A 20,570-nucleotide genomic window follows, 5' to 3' on the forward strand; every position below is an offset into this window, starting at 1 on the left:
CTAAATATACATGAAGCTTTTCTTCCTCGATCAAGTGGAAACTATATGAAGAAAAAAGAGACTATATTTAAATTGTCAAGTCACTCATGATCTTCTTTACAATTTGCACATTTTTCAGCCCAATCATTTGATTTGTCAGCGAACGACACCTTAAATACCATCGGAATAAATGTTTAAATGAAGAAACCACGCACATTTTATGGGCAAGGCCTTAAATTTCGGTTTCCGTTTCGGTCGCCACAAAAACAAAAACATTTTGATTTCGTTTGGAAAATTCAGTGGAAATCGTGTAAAATCACAGAAACGTATAGAAACATATGCAAATGATAAAATTTTATGATGAAACTTCAGGAAATGCTAGAATAAGCATAAATACACTCTTAGAAAGGCATCCCATAAGCAAGGCAATCATCCATAGTGGTTTAACAACATTAAACACTTAGTGACATGTGCTATCACACATGCTTAATAATTCAGCACATACCACGTTTTACATGTAATTTATAAAAATATTTATATATAATGCATACACCACATTTCACTTGCAATTCATATGAACATAATTATGTAACACATACTGATATAATATAAGACTAATACACTCATCGTTTTGGTTTTGGTATGCGTTTCGGTTTCAATATGAATTTCAGTAGGGATGAAAACAAAACCATTTTAGTCATTTCCTGTCGGTTTCGGTGGAAATTTAAAACCATGATTATGGGAATTGTGAGCTATCAAAATGTGCAAAACATAAAGAAGTGATGAAAACCTTTAGCTTGCATAACCAATCTTCTCATTCACAGTCTAAGAGCCTCTACCTCACCACACCAAATAATGGTGACAACTGACAAGAAATGTTCCTACTGATCATGCATCACTTTGGATCATTGTTTTAAATTTTGGCCGAAATCCAAAATTTCGGATTGAAAAAAATAAATAAATAAGTTTCGGTAGGGACAAACAAAACTGAAACTGAAATTTAAATCCATGCTTTGGATGCATGGAGCTCCAGAATCTGCTGCCAAGGAAATTCTAGTAGTGCCTTAATGTAAACTCACTTTCCTCAACAATCAGATGGACCCTTAGGTGGTAGAAACCCTTTTCTCAGTCCAGGTAAGGGACCGAACAGAACTTACTAATATGCGTGTGTGCAAATCTTTAGTAGATAAAACACAAATATGTACAGCAATAAATTATGATTTCAATTAGGGAGAGACAGCTTCAAAAGTCAAGAGCATCAACTACTACTTCATAGTCTTCATTTCTACGGGATAAGAATGTGTCAAGACTGGAAATAACAAAACAGAAGGTACAGAAGAGTGTGAGAAACTGAAATTAGACGGCTAATTGAAATAAGGAAGCTCAATAAGGGATATCAAACATTCATGAGTCAGTATGGATAAACTCTAAAATAAAAGACCAAAGCAATATACACTTGTTGGCATGGCCACATGCACACAAAGCATTTAATAATTAAAAGAAAATAGTTATCACATACCAATTCTATTGCATTCAGAAGTCGACGGCACATCCCTTGACGCCTATAGATATCACGAGTTCCAATGAAAGGCATCTCTGCAAGCCTCGTTCCATGGATCCTATTTAATCAGAAAGTAAGGCTTCTAAAGGTTATAAATTTCAGTGGAGTAAAAGTTAATCATAGAAAAATAGTGCAAACATACTTTCAAGATCCTACACAAAACGATTGACTCGAGGGACATGTCATACAAGATACCTGGGTTACATTGATTTGTGAGGAAAACAATATAAACCGTATACTTAACTTAAAGAGAAATGTGAGTAGAAAATTTTTGGCATGTATTCATAGTTTTACAGGCAAAGAAAGCACATGAAACAAGGTGTGTCCTCAATGATGAATTTTCGTATATTGAAACAGAACATTTCTCAAAAATGTGGTGAATGCTAAAAGAGGTTTCTGAAATTAGAAACAATAGTCCCCAGATTTTGCTGTTCCTGTTATTTTGATATTAAGAAAAACATTCCCAGTGTCTGAAATCCACGCCTTGCAATAACTTGCGGTTTATTTATCTAAAAGCAATTGGTTCGTCATTTAACAATCAAATATCTTCACAATTGACAAGAAACAAATTACAATACTGCGCATTCTTGTATTAGTTCATTTTTTAAGGTTGGGCTGGACTCAATAAGCTTTCTCCGGAAAATTAACAGGTCAAATTCAATTCCAAGGTAAACTTTGGATCCAATTAGCCTATGGGTCCAGTCCATTGACAATCCTATTTTAGACCATAGTCACAAATATTTGTCTTGAGAATTTCTTGGGAAGTGTATATGAGTATATCTCGGGAGAGAGATTATAAATTGTTGTTACTTTCGGTTTTATATCAGAAAAAAATGGAAAATATATTTAAAAAAATAAAAGATATCATAAAAATATTTTGATATTATCTTGGGAAGTGTCCTCAGATGTTATGAACATGGTTTTAAACCAAATTTCGGATTTCGGTTGGATAAGAAACCGAAATTTGGCCGAAATCCAAATTTCCGAATTTCAACAATTTCAGAAATTTCAGGCCAAATTTCGAAAAATTGAATTTTTTAAAAAATTATTATTATTCCGAAATTTTGGTAATTCATCCAAAATTTCGAAATTAATAAAATATTACTTTTTTAATTACCGGATTTTGGCCAAAATTTCAGTTTCGGTGAGAGCCGAAACGTATACCGAAACTGAAATTTAAAGCCATGGTTATGAAGCATCACTAGGCAAAGATCCAATTTCAATAAGTCGAGAATCTTTAGCATCCACTTGGAGGAGGAAAGAGTTCAAGGTTTGGTGGGGATTATGGGGTGTAAGATAGACTCTTTTCCTTCTTCGTAGAGCAAAGAAGGGTAGTTGGGACTTGGGACCAAATTGTTGAAAGGGTGGAAAGAAGGTTGGACACATGGAAAAGAAACCTAGTATCGAAAGGAGGTAGACTAACTCTTCTTAAATCGGTTCTCGCCAATATGCCCATCTATCAATTGTCCGTCTTCAACTGTCCAGCTAGTGCGGCTATCAGAATTGAAAGGGAGATGGTCACTATTGCTAGTTTGTTAAAATTATTAGAAGAAGGTGGTTACATTAAGCAGGATGGGAAAGATAAAAGGATATGGACCTAGGATTCATCTGGTAATTTCTCAGTCAAATCTTTCTACTTCAACCTAGTAGTTTGCCCTGCATCTTCCAAGGTAGCTTGAGTATGGTCAATCCAGGCACCCCCTCGAGTATGCTTTCTTTGGGTGGACGGCACTAAGGAGAAGAATCCAAAAGGTTGACTTCCTTAGCAAAAAGAAGATGATTATCATTAATCTTTGCGCCTTATGCATAGAGGCAAGTGAAACAACGGATCACCCTCTTATTCATTGCAAAGTTGCTAGAGAAGTTTGGGGTAAATTACTTGGTAGATTCGGCATCAGTTGGGTCTTCCCGGAAAGTTTGGTTGACCTTCTCCAATGTTGGTCCCCAGCCCCTTGGAAGCAGAAAGGTAAAACGCTATCGAATGCGTCTCTCCTACCCACTATTTGGGTGCTATGGAAGGAAAGAAACGCAAGAGATTCAAAGGGGTCTCCCGGAACACAGAATTCTTGTTAGAGTTTTAGCTCTATCGATATCCTGGGTGAAGATCCTCCCTTCTTTTAGGTTCTTTTCTGCTTATGATCTATGGGAAGGGTGGAGAGTGGTCTGTGGTTCGGGGGCCTCTAAGCCGATAGTGGGTCAAGAATGGATCCCTCCGCCAGAGGATTTCATGAAACTCAATTTTGATGGTTCAAGCCAAGGCAACCCGGGTCCAGCCGGCATTGGTGTGGTCCTTAGAAATGGCGAAAGGGAGGGGTCATGTGGGTTTTTGCGGACCCCATTGGAAGAGCCGACGCAACAGAGGCTGATTTCAACAAGGCTTGAAATTGCTAGTGACAAACCAGGTGGAAAATGTGATAGTTGAAGGAGACTCGTTGAATGTCATTAGGTGGTTGAAGAAATCTCAAAATCCGCCTTGGAGATTTGATCATCTTTTTGATGAAATGTTATGTCTCGGTCTTCGTGGTCCTTCACTCATGTTTGTCGATCAGCTAACCAAGTGGTCGATCGTCTTGCGAGAGAAGGAGTTTCTAAGGAAGCATTAGCTCTCTTTGACTCCCCTCACCCTTAATTTCACTTTTCTTGTTTCTTTTTCTTTTTCCTTACGTCACTTTGCATCTTGACCATCACGGTCACTATTTTCAATAAAATTGGCTACCATTTTCAAAAAAAATTATTGTGATTTTATTACGCTAAATGATAAAAATGAAACTATCGCTTTTTTAAGTCTCGCGATTATTTCGGGGTTTTTCGCTTTATAAATGTCACGATAAAATCGCAATATTTTGAAACAGTGGGAGACATTTGTGACTATGTTTTAGACGACCCAAATTCCAATTCCAGTATTTCAGCTTTCAACTACATGAAATTGGGAGACAATTTTCAATAACGATAGTTCTAGTAATAATGACCCGTTCATAGAAATACGTGGACCACCAAGAATCAATGCAGATGTCCACCTGATAGATGCCGCAGAGATAATTTCATCACCCCTCTCCAAAATAATAGTATAAAAGCCGCTGTAATTCAGCCGATTAAAATTTGATCTACAAAAGAAAAGGAGAAATCAAATACAGAGCACAAAAACATATAAACTAAATTTTCATATAGTAGCAATATTGGTAACACCAATAATCAATGGTGCCTATTAATCTAGACAAACACAAATATTAATTTAATCCCCAGAACCAAACAACCACTAACAAATACAATATAATTGTGACAAGCTACTACTAGATATATGAAAGCACAAAAAAATTGAACAAAGGGTAAACCTCGCACAAAATCTTAACCTTCACATAATGCAATCTCAGCAGTTGGTAAACTATAAACAGTCAGACACTGAACTGAATAAATTAATATTGGCATAAGGATTACAGCCATGAAGATAAATAACTAAATAATCAAATCAATGTTGCAAATGCGTGTTAGTGGGTGCATTGCATAACCACGTAAGTGTTGTTAGGCAGATATCTTTAAAAAGTTTACAATCAATGAAGTGTTTTTAATAGTGATTTTTGTTATACAAATCTTGCTAAATAGAACCCACCAAAGATTGTCTTTCAGGGGAGGCCATGGCCAACCAAAGGATCCACATGACCCTTGAGTCGCATTAGAGAAGACATTTTTACATTAAGTAGTATTCTTTGAATCAATAGAATAAGGTAGCCAGATAAAAACAAAGACTGACTACTTACATTAAGTAGTCTTCTTTGAATGAATGGCGACTCGAAGGTGAGAAGAAAACCGAACAAAGAATAGCATCGTGGTGGTTGGGAAACATCTATACGATGGAAGCATGGTTAGGCAGAACCAGTGGGTTCCAAGGTACACTTTGAGGTATATCAACTGGACAACTTTTAGGTTATTATCATCCCTCGTCCAGAGGCAGACTCCAAAAAGCTGTTGTAGTTACGGCTAGGGAAGGAAGGATCCTTCGATGATATGGAATATTACAATATGTAAAATGGAAGATGAAGGAATAGAACCAAGAGCAGCAAAGAGATGGGGTACAAAGAAAAGCTCAGTTGCTCAGGTGCATTCAGGTAATCTCTAGGGCAGATGAGGATGGCATGGCTGCCAGAGAGGTGGAAGAGATGGGATCCCTAAAAGAGAAATACAACCGATTCTTATTAGAGGAATAAATTCTTTGGAAGCAAGGACCAGGAGTATGATGACTCCAAGAAAGAGACAAAAATGCTGCCTACTTCCACAGGATAGCGAGTGAAAGGAATCAAAGAAGAATTGAGGGAAGATAAGGAAGCAATATTGAAAGAGATCGTTGAGTTTTATAAGGGTTTATATTCATTTGAGAGAGTGGACCGTCCCAGACCCAATGGGGTGATGTTCAGCATGTTAGAGGAAAGCGAAAAAAGCCACCTTAGAGAAACCAAATGCATGGACAATGCTTGGGAGCCCTAATAACAAGCTATTGTGGTGGGTCTTCCCCCAAAAAACTAAATATTTTGTGCTTATATGGGTCTATTAAATACTAAAATAATAAGACAGATACCAGTATGCTACAGATGCCAAGCATTCTACTTCCTCAAACTTCACCCGCACCTTCCAAGATCCCCACTCACACCCCAAGCACTAGGCCCCACCACCTTTGAGTAACCTCATCAATTTCACCTCCACCGATACATAAATCTATAAAAGCAGAAAGGATCGCTAGTAACAAGATCAGTTAGTGAACACCTTTAAAGAGTTCTTACACAGAATTGATTCCAACATTAACCATCAACAGGAAACTGCGGATCTGATATTTTGTTAAATGTTATTGTATGCAAGCAGCATAGATATAGCCATGCAATCCACCAGCATCCATAAGCAGCTGAGAGCTTGGCAAGTATGAATGCACGATACTAGCAAGATGTGAAAATAATAGCTCCCTCTCTGTAGGAGGGTATGGACTCAAGGAGCTACCAATTGACACAACTAGATCCCTTTTTTTTTAATTGTAAATTGTATCACCCACCAATTGACACAACTAGATCCTCTCCATATCCATCTAAAACTCATTAATTTTACCTCGAAGAAAAATAAAAGTTAAGAGAGCAATGCATAAATGAAATCTTTTATATCAAGACCTCAATGGATGATCCCTTTTTTTCGAATTGTAAATTGTATCACTACCAAAATTGACACAATTAGATCGTCTCCATATCCATCTAAAACTCATTATTTTACCTCGAAGAAAAATAAAAGTTTAAGAGAGCAATGCATAAATGAAATCTTTTATACCAAGACATCAATGGATTATCCGAGAATTACAAAAAAGAGAAGAAAACTAAAGAACGAAGCAAGTCTCCAGATCCGATTCCCCTCCAATAATCATTAAATGATACAAAATAAGTTTGATATCCACATTTTGGGACAGCTATGTTGTTAAGCCATCAAATCAACGAAACCGACAATTTTTTTTTTTTGAAAGTTGACATATTTCATTAATATTGAAGTAGAGCATTAGAGACCAGGAGTCCCATCCTGCGTTACAACATATCAAAGAGCAATGGCACGAGCATACCCAAAACCAGTAATAAAATACAGTAGAACAGAGCAAAATACAGTAACCTATCACTTCTTCCTGTTCTTCATTCCATTAGCAAACTTTCTTTACAAATTCAAAAAGATTCTTTCTACACCTTCAAAGTTCCCCTTCAAAATCTGTGCAGAATTCTGTTCTCATGACAAAAACCTAACTTGAAACTCTAAAATAGACGCCATCCTCCAAGAAAAAAAATATAGCAAAGCAAGAGAATCCAGAAAAATAGGTCTAAGCGAAAGACGGAGTCTCTCAAGCCAGAACTTTTGGAAGTTGTGTACTTCTAGATATAGGCAAATATTTCACTTTGCTATTTAATCGTAACAAGCTATCTTGGATAATCATCAATCTAATAAACCAGCTCTCGAAAGTTTCCCCTAGCTTACAACTAACATCCTCCAGACTAACTTCAAGAAACTTCACAACCATCTTCAGGCAATAAAACTAAGGAAGGATTCAACCCTAAGCGAAAGACACTAAGGTCTCTCAAGCCTAGGGGAGTCAACTTCTCGTCAATTAACACATTTCCTGCAATCTTCAAAATATTTGACTCCATTTTCTACTTTCTTATCTCTTTTCTCCTCTAATTTTAAAAAAATAATAATTTAAAAGACCTACTTCTGAAGTGCTAGGGAGACTTACCAACTATCTACAGGGGCCGGATGGCCCATCCTTTAGGGTATGCTACCCTCGGCCCCGAATTTTTCAACATGCTTTCCCACCTCCAGTTCCGAACAAGCTTCCCTTCGCTCCTTCAAGTCTCCGATCGCCATTGATAAAAATAGTTTCTTAGTAGCTTCTAAATCATCATCGAAACCTATCCCAAACACATCGCCTATAGGTAGCATCTCGTCCAATTCCTCAGATGCCAGAGCATCATTTTCTCCCCCAACACCCCCACCCCACCCCACCCCCCCCCCCCCCCCCCCCCGGCTTTCCTCAACCATTTTACCTTTTACTTTATCTTCAACCTCCATTCCCATCCTATTCCGAACCTCCATACTTACTTCCCTATCTAATGTATCCCTTGAGTCTCGAGATTCCTCTAAAGAGATCACGATCAATTTTTCTAACCTCTCTATTTCTGTTGCTTTCTCTCTTTCCCATCGTTGTCGACGAACCCTTGTCTCCTCTTCCAGAGCCTCCTTAAAGAAAGGGAATTTGTAAATCCGAACAAAAACGTCTCTCGGATTTACCGACCCAGAGACTTTCTTGAGTTCTTCTCTGTTTGCCAAAGCATCCTTCTTAAATTGTTTCCACTGCCTCTTCCAAATCCCCATTGATATTTCTCTTGGGGTGTTGTTTCCACTACCTATTCCAAATCCCCATTGATATTTCTCTTGGGGTGGGACACTCCTCAGACGCCATTTTCTCATCATATTCCAATTCTTTTAGGAATTTGAGATCATCAACTTCAAAAGAGACGGCCTTCCTCTTTCTGAGAGACAACCAGAAGCATTCGACAGTATATGGGAAAGGGGTTTATCAAAATTCTTCAGTAGAAGCCTCAATTTGGAGGCTAAAAGATTTCTCCTGGATTCTTCCTTTCTATGACATCCCAAAAGCCTCCTTTTAAAGAGGGAGAGACCCCCCTTAATGGCTAATAAACGAAACCAGCAATTGAAAGATGTACAACAGGAAATTATGAACCAGTAAATAAAAGTATCCAAAAATTAAAGGACATCCCAGAGGCAAATGTTCATGACTCAAAAGCAAGGTGTAAAAACAGTTAGTGACTTCTGATGTCCTAAAAGAGAATCTAGATATCATAGATACCTCAATAGGCATGAATAAATGTTCACAAAGCAAATAGCCACATCTAATTCATGACAGATCGCACAGATGTGTTTTTTTTTACTCAAATTAGTCACTCATAAGTTGTTGATTTCTTACCCGCAATTATAAACAACATTGTGAATCAAATTGATACCACTCCTCTGGTCAATTATGGGCAAAAAGCATTCATCCATGACAGCCAGTGCAACTGCAAGTTTGGAATTGCACTCAGCCCTTTGAGCTAGCGCACGGAGAGATGTCCTTGAGACTTGATCCAAACGCTTAATGATAGTCCATGAAAATCCCATTTCCAAATCATGTTTAACCCCGAGAAGCTTCTCCAATCGCTCGAAGATCTGCAAAGCAGACAAGCAGTAAAAGCTTCATTCAAGTGCCATCTAAGACCAGAAGCTAAAGAATTCAACCATAGTCTAACTTTCTACCAAATTCCTCATCAATTAATAGGAGAAACAGGGGAAATAGGGGAAATGCTAAATAGATTGTAGCAGATGTAAAGTATGTGCTACCACATCAGGGCTCAATATCAGGTTTAATGCAACCGACACAGCAGAAAAATGACAATATATTAAGAAGGTACAGTTTCTGCTTAATGGAAATAATTAGGAGTATAAAACCAAAAAAAAAACAACTACTTCCTCAAAAACTAAACAAAAAATAGACAGGTGATCAACACAAATCAGTAAACAAGATAAAATCAAGCAATGCAATAAACTATGCAACAGTCCAAACATGAATTCAAAGCAGACATGTCCAATCCCTTCCATGGTGTTCCTAGCTAGGTATTAAATAGCACGTGATAGCAGTGTTAATAATAGAATAAAGTTATCACATATAATAACAGGTTCTCGGGTGTTACTCTAGAAACTTTCTGAGGAGATAATTGTCACTAATTGTCACTTTAATTCAAAATTCAAGAGAATTTTTTGTTGAATGGCAATGCTAATACTATTAAAAAAAGAAAAGGGAGCGATCCCCAAGGGCTGAGATGGTCACAATACAATAGATGAAGAAAGAAAGCCTAAGAAGAGGTGACAATCATAATAAGACGAGCCCCAAGAGTTCAGAAGGCCCCAAGGAGGGATGAAATCAAACAAGTTGAGACACGGCCTACTGACTCTAGACTAGGCCGGCCGATCGGGGTCGTTGTTAGCAGATTGCCACACATGATGAAAGAGAACGATATGCCCCTCTATGCGCACATGGATTCTACACATGGGAATCTCCAAGGATGCGAACCTCCACTAGTCAACTCTGAAGCACGGATACTGGTACAAGGTGCGGGTACGACACGATACGGGTACATGGATACGTGGATTTTAAAAAATAAGGATACAGGTACGTTGGGGGTACACTGAATATAATATATTTTTATATTTTATTATATATTTATATAAATTAAAAAATTAAATATTTTGTTAAAGAATTCAAACAATTTAATTGGAGAATAATCAAATAACAATAACATAACCAATACAGGTGTGTGGGCCTCCGGAGAGTACCCGGTAAGCACCTAGGGCGGGCCTTCGGAGAGTCTGGGTACGCCCTCATCCACCCGATGATGCTTGGGAGCATAACCGCTACGCACCCAGGGCGTACCCGGGCGCACCCGCACCCAATACGGGTGTGTGGGCCTCCGGAGAGAACCCGTGCTTCATAGCTAGTCAACCATCTAATCACATTAAGCGAGTTATCTTCCACCATGAATGGGAAGGGAATGATGTACTGAAATCCGAATGTCGTGAAGAATTGACAATGCCTCCCCATCACGTAGTTGCTCCAAATCACAATGAAAACTACAATTAATGAATAAGTGGACTACAGATCCTCCACATCAGTTCATCACATCAATGCATAAGGTGCACTGGTCAATAATTAAGAATTTTCTGCTTCGAAGATGATTGACTATCAAGATACTGTTGAGAATCATTGTCAACCCAAAAGCACACACCCTAGGCTGGGCAGGAATCTTCTAGACCCGGTAGACAGACAAGGAAGGCAAGGCAAACACAAGGTGAAAGATTGAATCGAGAAAACGTTGGGAAATTTTACCGTTCAAAAAAAAATATTGAACGGAGAATTCACCTTCTAAGTTCCAGACCAAGACTCTTTTATCCTCCACTACTCTTTTGATGAAAGGCGCTTCCACAATTCGCAAGAGCTCTGCTACCCTCTCTATTTCCCGGTCAAAAAAATTCCGTCGGAATCGAATATTCCAAGCAACTATGCCATCAATACATTCAAAAGAGTCTTGAATTTTAGCCTCTTTGGAGGAGGCTACATTAAACGATTAAGGAACAATACTATAAGAGGCACCTCGTTGCACTAAGGATTTTTCCAAATTATGAGAAAATATAAGGCAAATAAAACATATGAGAAATATTCTTCTTCTATTCATGCTCTTGATTTTCCTTCTAAATAGGAGACATGCATAAACCATAATGAAAGGAGTATTTTATACATTTCTTTTTAAAATGAAAGGAGTATTTCATACTCAACTAAATCAACTCAACAAAGCCTTTGTCCCAAACTAGTTGGGGTCGGCTAAAATGAATCCTTTAGAAAATTTTCATGAAGAAGGTGAAAGGAATCTACCCAGCTCTAGTTGGGTTCTTCTACGTAGATCATTTTCTTCCATTCTATCCTATCCAAGGTCATGTTCTCTGTTATGGTCCTAGCTATCAAGTCTTTCCTCACTGTTTCTACCCAAGTTGTTTTCAGTCTGCCCCTACCCTCTTTTTACTCTATCAATTTGGCACGAGTCGCCTCTTCTCATCGGAGCACCCAAAGGCCTACGTTGGATATGTTCAAACCATCTTAAGCGGTGCTCTCTCATCTTCTCCTCAATTGGTGCCACCCCCAACATTTTACGAATGTTTTCATTTTTAATTCTATCTAACCTTGTGTGGCCGCGCATCCATCTAAGCATTCGCATCTCCGCTACACTCATCTGATGCACATGCTGCTTCTTGGTGGCCTAACATTCTGAGCCGTACAGTATGGCTGGCCTCACAGCTGTTTTATAAAACTTTCCCTTCAACTTGGTAGGAACTTTACGGTCGCACAGAAATCCTGAGGCAAGCTTCCACTTCAACCAACCTGCTCTTATTCTATACATTTCAAAAATAAATAATTAACTACACAAATGAGAGGACAATTAGAACAGGTTCCGAAACAAAAACGGGTGTAAATGGTAGAGAAGGTGAAAGAAAATGGGTCTCAAATGTTTCTAAGAAGACAATTCCTTAAACAATATTGAGCATAGAGATCCGATTCTATAAAAATGTAGAAATGATCATTAAGAAAAAAATCTATCTTTAAAAATAGCTTGTCCATTTCCTTCACTTACCACTACTACAAAGATCAATAGCTACCTCTGATATATATATTTGATGATTTAACCCAAAAGATCTCACTACCTAAGGAGATATGCCATTACCATTGACCAATTAGAGCCTCATGGGAGTATCTAAGATCAAGCAAGCCTTATTACCATTCCTTTCGGGTTTCCAAAATTCTCATCAGTGACAAAGCCACATTGGCCCTTTATGGATGCAAAAGCTTAACTTCAATGGAAGTAGAAAAGTCCTGAGAGATGCAAGTGTTATCAACAGAAGAATCGGTTTCTGGAGTGGGCATCTCTAACCCTAGTTGTAGAGTAATGCTCACTTATGAAGGACCTTGTGTAGATTATCAAGTAATCGATGCTAAAGTCAAAGCCACTTAGTTTGAAATAAAATCTCTGACTATGAATGTTCAAGAGTTTGGGTGGAGGTTGATTGTCTCATTACTATTTCTTTGCTAAAAGGAGAGTCTTGCCCCTCTTTAGAGACTCTCAGATCTATTTAAAGAGATGGAGACCTTATGCTCAAGTATTAGGGACTTGGGGAGTATTCCTTCTCCCACCTTCACAGAGAAGGAAATGTTATAGTTGATAAATTCGCAAATTCTGAGGTCTCATGATTGTATGGGGAGGGGTTGCCCGAGTGGTAGCGCGCCCCGCCGACCCCCCCCCCCCCCCCCCCACACACACACACACACACGCACGCACAAGCACACCCTGAAACCCTCAATCAACCCATCATTGTTGGCCTTGGTTGCCACGATCAGAAAATGGATGGGAAAGGTCCCTCCTACTGCAACACTTCAGAACTCTGGAAGAAGCCTTTCGATGTGTCATCCACTAGTACAGAGAACCACATTGACGAAGCAATTCCTCACCCATGCTCTCCATCAAGCCCCAAAACCATCCTCCCAATAATGTAGTAATAAAAATCCCATTCAACTTTATTATAATCTTTCTTCATGTCAATTTTGCATATAATTCATCTTCTTCCATTCTTGTGTACGACTCAATACATTGATGGGCAATGCGGGCCCCATCAAGGATCTACCTTTCCAAAATGAGAGTACTTTAGTGCTTCGAGATGATACATAACTTCTTTGAGCTTGGAGGTAATAAATTTGGCAATGGTCATGTACAAACTACTACTAAAAATAATAGGCTTGAAATCCCTGTGAGAATCAGAACGCATCCTTTTTTAAATGATGACTATTAATGGTGGATCAATGCTTTTGTGTTAAGGTAGCACCATCATAGAACTCAACAAAACTGGCCATAATGTCTTCTTTGAATATAGTTGCCGATATATATTGAGGGTCTATGTCCCCAACTCTGTTCACCATCAAAGTCTGTACATAAGCAGTTTTGTGCTCTTTTTTTCTGTTGATCCACTAACTGCCCAGGAGCATGTTAAATCAGTTCTAATCTAGAAATGAGAAGGTGAATCGCCAAATAGTTTAAAACAGTAACACTAATTACGATAGAATGATAACAAACTAGTGGTGGTTCACTATAAAGGTATTGTAAGTGCTAGATGCCAGGTTATATACAAATCAAATTTTTATTATGAGTTTATAAGAAGTTTCCTTTTTGGAATGGCAACAATTTATTAGAAAAAAGGGCAAACCCCAGCAACCTAGATGGTCATAAACAAAACAAACAAAAGATAAAAAAATAGAAAACACAAATACATCAAGTAGAAGATAATTGAAGGTCCCTAATACTGGTCTAGCCACCCTCGTTTGGGCCAAATTATCGGCCTCATTGTTAGCATAACGCCAAACATGCTGGAAAGACAACGAATGTACCTCAACCCTATCTAGCACCTCCTAAATGACATCCACAAATCTCCAAGAATGGCTAACCCTATCTCACATCCAATGAATGACATTTATAAGAAGTTATTAGGCATGAGAGGTTACGCATTTACAACCATGTTTGATGCTGCAGACGATGTACCAATTTAGAAGAACTTGCAAAGCCAACACCATAAAATAACAAGAAGCTTGAGTAAAATGACTAAGACAATCAAGCAACAAAAAAAACTAAAGAACAAATACCTTTCTACAATTCTTTCCACAGAAGGAAGTGCATGGACTATTGGCATCAACAGTTATAAAATTTGTTTCCCGCACACACTGTTGGTGATCTACAACAGGGAGAAAAAGGTTGCCGATGGCAATTCAGCCTTCATTATAAAATGGGGTCTTAATATCCAAAAAGATATAAAGAACAAAGAATAAAAGAGGCAAAATTTAAGAAATCAAGATAAGATAGAGAAGAGTACATACACTTTCGCTCACATTGACTACATGAGAGTCGTGGGGTGACAGTGACACTGTCACCTTGAGAATTACTATTATCAACTACACCACAGAATCTGCATGAACAATTTGGACAGTGCCAATCACCAGGAGGGAGCATCTGCAACGAGGAATATGGACATTTTATGTGCTAATTGAGCTATCTATTCATGAAAATGACATCATTAATGCAAAAGGTCCTACAGGAATGCAGCCACGCCACAATCAGTAAATTTGTCACCAAGAATTATATACATGGGGTCTATTTTTTCACAGTATTTAAGAAAGGAGATAATTATTTTGAGAAAAACATAAAACATTTCAGCCAGAAGCAAGTGATCATTTCCTTCTAGTTAGCAGCCTCCAGTTCTGTTCATTGTTTTGTTCCTTTATAGCCTCGGCAAACTACTAACCTTATGCCCAAAAAAATAAGAACAGAAATACTGTAAAATAAGGAAAAACCTTTTGGGACGATCATCATTTCATTAATGAGAATGAGCAACCAGAAAAATGCCACCCATCATGGTTGAGGTAATTTCAAAAGTGATGAACTGGTAGCTGGTTCCTTTTGTTTGGTTTTAGAAAACTTACTTACATGTTTTCTTTTTCATTGCCAAACTTGTTTCTTTTTTCAATTGTTTCTAATCAACGGAGAAAGAGGAAGAGAAGCCCTTTTCCCTTGCCCATCTTCAAAGAAAGTGTTATTCCCTTCTCTATCCACGCTGTTGCCATCGGGGTCGACATTGTAAAACATAGAAAATTCTATGCCTTCATCTTCTTCTTCAACTCCTTGGAATGAAGACTGCTATTTTGAAAGGATATTCTGAAGTTTGGAGTCCCAGAGAGAAATGAAGAAGCACAGAGGGTGGAGAGAATATTAACTTTTATGTGATTCTAGAGTATTGAACTAGAACTTAAGTTTTAAAGATTGGTAATGTTCTTGAAAAGCAGAGGATCTTTTGGCCTTGAGGTATTGAAACCTGGAGAAGGGTGAGAAATGATAAAATGGATGAAAAATTGGAATTTAACACTGGAAAATATTTGGGTTTTCTTCATGAGGGATGAAAGATGTGATTTTAAGGGATTTTAAAATCTTAGAAAAATCATCAGTTCCAATCCTTTGGGTTTTCTTCATGAGGGATGAAAGATGTGATTTTGAGGGATTTTAAAATCTTAGAAAAATCATCAGTTCCAATCCTTATTTAATTGAACCCATTAAAACCCTTTCTGGGTTTTGAACTTAAAATAGTGAAAGGTTAAATATTTACTGAAAAACAGCATAGAAGAATATATTGTGTTTTTTGCGCTTCAATAGAACAAGAGAGGAAGGTGAAAGGATGGATTTTGAGCCATCTTGTGATTGAATGAGAAAACTAAGATTTATATGTTGCCACAACTTAGAGGGAAGGTAAAAACAAGCTTAAGTTTGGGCCTTTGGGGTACTTATAACCCTAAGAACCCTGAAACCTCTGGGTTCATGTTTTAACCTTTTCTGCAACGGAGAGGAGGGAAAGGTTTAAAATGTAAAACAGAAAACGGAGTTTTTACTTGCAACATTTCAATAAATTGGTCAAAGAGTCAACAAGAAGGCTAAATCTTTAGTAAAAGTTGGTTTGCTCAAAAAAGGAAAGTAGGAAATGATGGCAAAAGTTGGAATAGTTGGTCGTCATAACCCTTGAGAAACCCTTGCAGTGGAGAACTTCGACATATTTGGTCGCCATTACCCTTGAGAAAGAGGCCAGGAGGCGGATATGCAAGAGAGATAATCACAAGCTGCTAGAGGTTGAGTTCCAGCCATAGTGAAGTGCATAACCACGAAATGCCTCAGTGGTTTTATTTTCTGCACTTAGTATCCTCTTATTATTTAAAAAAAAAGCAATAGAAGGGGATCCGGCTGCCAAACTTACACGGTAATATGTATAGAACATCCAAATATGTGGTGCAATTTTAATATGCTCGTATTTGTTAGCTAAGAGGATGCTCATCTTAGTGGCCAGACTCATCACAATAAATCTAAGATACTGCTGTCTTTTTGTCATTTTTATAACAAACATTCCAAATTCCCACCGAAAAAAAAAAAAAAAGATGTGAAAGAAATACAGGCCCACAAAATACAATATGAAGAAGTAGAAAATTTTCCCTTCATTTGTTATTACTTATTACGATTGATATGATCCATATATAGTCCAAATATTTCCACATACCTGTATATTTAAGCAGCTTTGATGGAAAGTTGAAGGACAGCTATCGCAACAGATCAAGTCGCCACCATCGCCACAAATACCACAGGTGTCATCATTGGGGTCATCGCCGACCATGTCTATGAAATGTAGCCCCCTGCGTTCAGATTCCTCTTGTTTATCCCATGCATCTAACTGGCATTGCAAAAGTGAAATCCCTGTCTGTATAAATATGTTTTGGAAAGGTTGGTGTATTTTGCTACCAGCATGAATCTCAAACTTCGAAATTGTGAGGATTTTGCTACAACAACTGCAGTGAATGCCATCCCTTCTAATCCATCCCTCTAACATAGCTCGTGTGTGTTTTTTGTTCATGTACCGCACCTTCCCATTTTCGGGCACAGTTCCCGAATCTATCAGCCAGGAGAGAACAGTACGCTTTCCAGCATATGGTTTAAAATCATCAGTATCAAGACTCGCCCATTTGTTAGAACCGCGAACCAACAAAGCGTATCCTCTTCGCTTTTTCTTTTTCCTTCCTAGAAGGAAATCAGCATCAGATGTTAAAGATGAATTTTGAGCCCTAGGTGGCTTGAGCATGATACTGGTTGAACTATCTTTTCCGCTAAGCAAAAGTTCACCATTTGTATAGCCAACTTTGTCTGAAAGATGATTGGATTTCAAACTTCTGACAGCACCCTTTGTTTTTAAACCAACAGAACCATTTTCTTTCATTGTCCCTTTAGATAACTTACCATCAGATGCAGTGAAAGAGTTCAATTTTTCTTTGTTTTTGCTGCTGCCCGCATTCCCTTTAACATGTTTGTTATTTATGAACTTTATTTTCGTGACTTCTTCATTCTTAATGACTCTTCCATCTTCGAGCTTCTTATCCCTTTCTTGCTTGACCTTCTTCTTTTTTGTTCTCCTTGTCAGGATACTGAGGACATCCGCCGGTATCACAGAAAATGGTGAAGTTGGCCCATTAAGCTCATGATCAACGCCGGTAAATGTCCCAGGCAGCTTCTTGTCTTCCGGATTATCCGAAAGACAATCATCACTCCAATTTTCGCAGTTTAACTCCTTTCTAAGGGCATGATATGCATTAAGGACTGACCAATAAGCAGTTCCTTTGGGAGAGATGTACACGGCATCTAGATAATTTCTGTTCCTCCTGGGCCTATTCTCAATTTTCCAACCAGCATTCAAAAGCATACTCTTTATCCGATCGCGTAGCTGTTGCTTTTCTGTTGAACGACCACTCTTCCATCCCATTTCTTTCCTTTTGGTAGGTGGAATGATTTCCGAGGCCAAAAAACTCTCTCCTTTACTCTCAACACCTTTTTTGGTACCACGGGTATCCATGTTATTCAACTCTATCTGCAAGGATATATCATCCTCCTCTGTTTGTAGATCACAGGTTTCAAATTTTTCAGTTGACGAAGACTTCCTCATATTCAAACAATTCTTCACCCTCATAGCAGATGAATCAGAACTTTCACGGGATTTCTTTCCCCTGGAAAGCGGAGTACCCACAAGCATATTCTGATGAGCAAAACTTGAAATACCATGATTCCTTCTGTTTTCTTCAGCTCCTCTTCGGCCATAAGTTTTCTCAAATGCACCCACCTTCATCTTATTATTGGGCAACAACTTCAAAACACCACCCTTTCCTTGCAGCCTGATACCTTCACCACGAGGAACAGTAAACCTCTCTCCAGGTGGACCACTAGAACGAAAATTTTCACCTTTTTCCAGCCTTAATCTCTTCTTATCAAATTGATCAAATCTCTTGTTTCTTTCAACTACCACGCTCCCGCTACTATGAATATGAGACTCTGGTCTCTCATCAATTGCATTGCTTCTACTGAATTTTCTTTCACCTTCCCTCTGTATAACAGTGGGAACCATGAGCTTGGTACCCCTAAAGGCTGCTTTATTCCCTGCATTTACTTCTCCGGAATTCCACAATTCTACCTTCATCTTTCCCCTCTTGATTTCAACACCTTCCCTATATTTCAAGGAATTATCACTACTTCTCTGTCTCTCGAGGGATTCCATCTTTATCTTTTTCCTATCAATTATAGCATCTTCCCTGAATGCAAAAGGATCATCCCCGCTACTCTCTCTCTCAGTTCCAGCTACTCTAATTTTTTTTCTACGAGTTTCACCACCTTCCAAGTACCTGATCGGGTCTAACCTAGTTTTCTTCCCATCGATTTCAAATCCGTCCTTGACTTCTAAAGAACCAACACGCTTCTTTTTCGAATCAACCGACCCATTCCCATTCTTATCTTCCAAGTATCTAATTGGGTCTAACCTAGTTTTCTTCGAATCGAACCCATTCCTATGCCGATCAGCCTCATAACCGACCTTCCCGGAAGTAGAAACAAAATCATCTGATTCTGAATCACTAATTAACAACTTCCTCTTCTTCTCCTTCTTCAATTCATAAACCTTGAGCTTCCCAGAAGAACCATGGCTTGCAAACCCCCGATTTTGCACCAATTTGGTATCAGAGCCTAGGGTTTGCATTATTGTCCCAGCTCCCCCTCTCTTCACGAAGCCCAGAGCGCCCGTGGAAGCTCTATCTTTCTCCACCTTAGGGTTTCCAGATCTCACGTCCACTTTCATCTCGTACAACAAAAAAAAAAAAAAAAAAAAAACCCTAGAAATCCCAATTCCGTAATCCCCTTCAACCTATCCAAGCAAAATCACATCAAATCCCCTTCGACCCGAAACCCTAGAAATTCCCCTCTACCAAATCCAAGCAAAATCACCACAGATCCAACAAAAACATCAAAAAATCGGCACGTAGAGAGCGAAACTGAAAATCAAAAACCCTAAATCACCAAACATACTGTTTGAACACCCAAAACCCTAGATCTGAAATCCCATGTAGAAATAAAGAGGAATCCAGAAAAAAAAACCTAAAAAGGGTAAAGGAAAAAGAAGCCTACCTCGTCCTAGGGTTAGCAATCTCGTGATTACGTCGGATTCCGATGAAATTCCACCGATCGAGATTGAAATTTCCAGATGAGAAGACCTAAAAACGAGAGCTAGCGTTCGAAGGATTCGGAGAGGAGAGGTTTTAGAGAGAGAAAGAGAGAGATTGGGAATTTGGGAATTGGAGGTTTATATACCAGTTTTTGGTGTATGCTTTTGTCCAACAGGAGGGGTTGGGAAATATTCGGAGCGTTCCCTCCAAAGTCCAAACCCTTCTTGTATGTAAAAACAGGATATGATGGATTCACTTCCCTATTCACAAGTGATCTAAGTTAAATTGGATCAGATTTAATTAAATAAGACTCCAATACAAGGAAAGATAGCAAGAATATACAAAAAAACAACAAGACAACACTATGGAGAAGAAAGTCAAAAATCTCAATATCCTTATTCTAGCCTCGACCTAGCCATCTTGTCCGCATCCTCATTAGCCGATCTCCTGACATGGTGAAAAGAGATACTCGAAGAGCCGACAATATCATTTATCTCATTGAAAGAAGCTGCAAATCTCCATGGGGAAGATGAATTTCAGATAACTACTTAATAATGTTTAAGGAGTCCCCTTCGACCACTACTTAATTAAGATCCTCACCCATAAGGAGCTTAATCTCTTTATGTACAGCACGCACCTATGCCTCACTAGAATCGGCGATACCAATAGGGCCTGCAAAAGCACATCTCACCACTCTTTGCAACATCCCTAAGAACTACCCCAATACCTGCCAGACCGCGATTTACGAGGCTAGATCCGTTGATGTCCTCCTTTTCTTTTGTAATGCCATTGAGGTATCATTTATTCATT

General features: G+C 38.5%; 1 protein-coding gene across 2 annotated transcripts in view; it reads right to left on the reverse strand.

Annotated features, from left to right (window-relative positions):
- LOC143885138 (uncharacterized) overlaps positions 1-19,969 on the reverse strand; it is a 30,709-nt gene extending 10,740 nt beyond the window's left edge. For both annotated transcript variants that reach the window (XR_013253149.1, XM_077389148.1), the window contains exons 1-6: positions 16,787-19,969; positions 14,571-14,703; positions 14,340-14,428; positions 9,036-9,274; positions 4,558-4,644; positions 1,499-1,598 (exon numbers count right to left, since the gene is read on the reverse strand). Coding sequence is in view for 1 of the 2 variants with exons in the window: in XM_077389148.1 (XP_077245263.1) it covers positions 1,499-1,598; positions 4,558-4,644; positions 9,036-9,274; positions 14,340-14,428; positions 14,571-14,703; positions 16,787-19,396 (3,258 nt within the window). In the remaining variant the exon portion in view is untranslated. The remainder of the gene's footprint in view (positions 1-1,498; positions 1,599-4,557; positions 4,645-9,035; positions 9,275-14,339; positions 14,429-14,570; positions 14,704-16,786) is intronic.
- Between the last annotated feature and the right edge of the window lie 601 nt (positions 19,970-20,570).

This window comes from Tasmannia lanceolata, unplaced genomic scaffold, assembly GCF_043159265.1.
Source record: "Tasmannia lanceolata isolate RefF3 unplaced genomic scaffold, GAP_Taslan_0.1 ptg000008l, whole genome shotgun sequence".
Taxonomy (NCBI): Eukaryota; Viridiplantae; Streptophyta; class Magnoliopsida; order Canellales; family Winteraceae; genus Tasmannia; species Tasmannia lanceolata.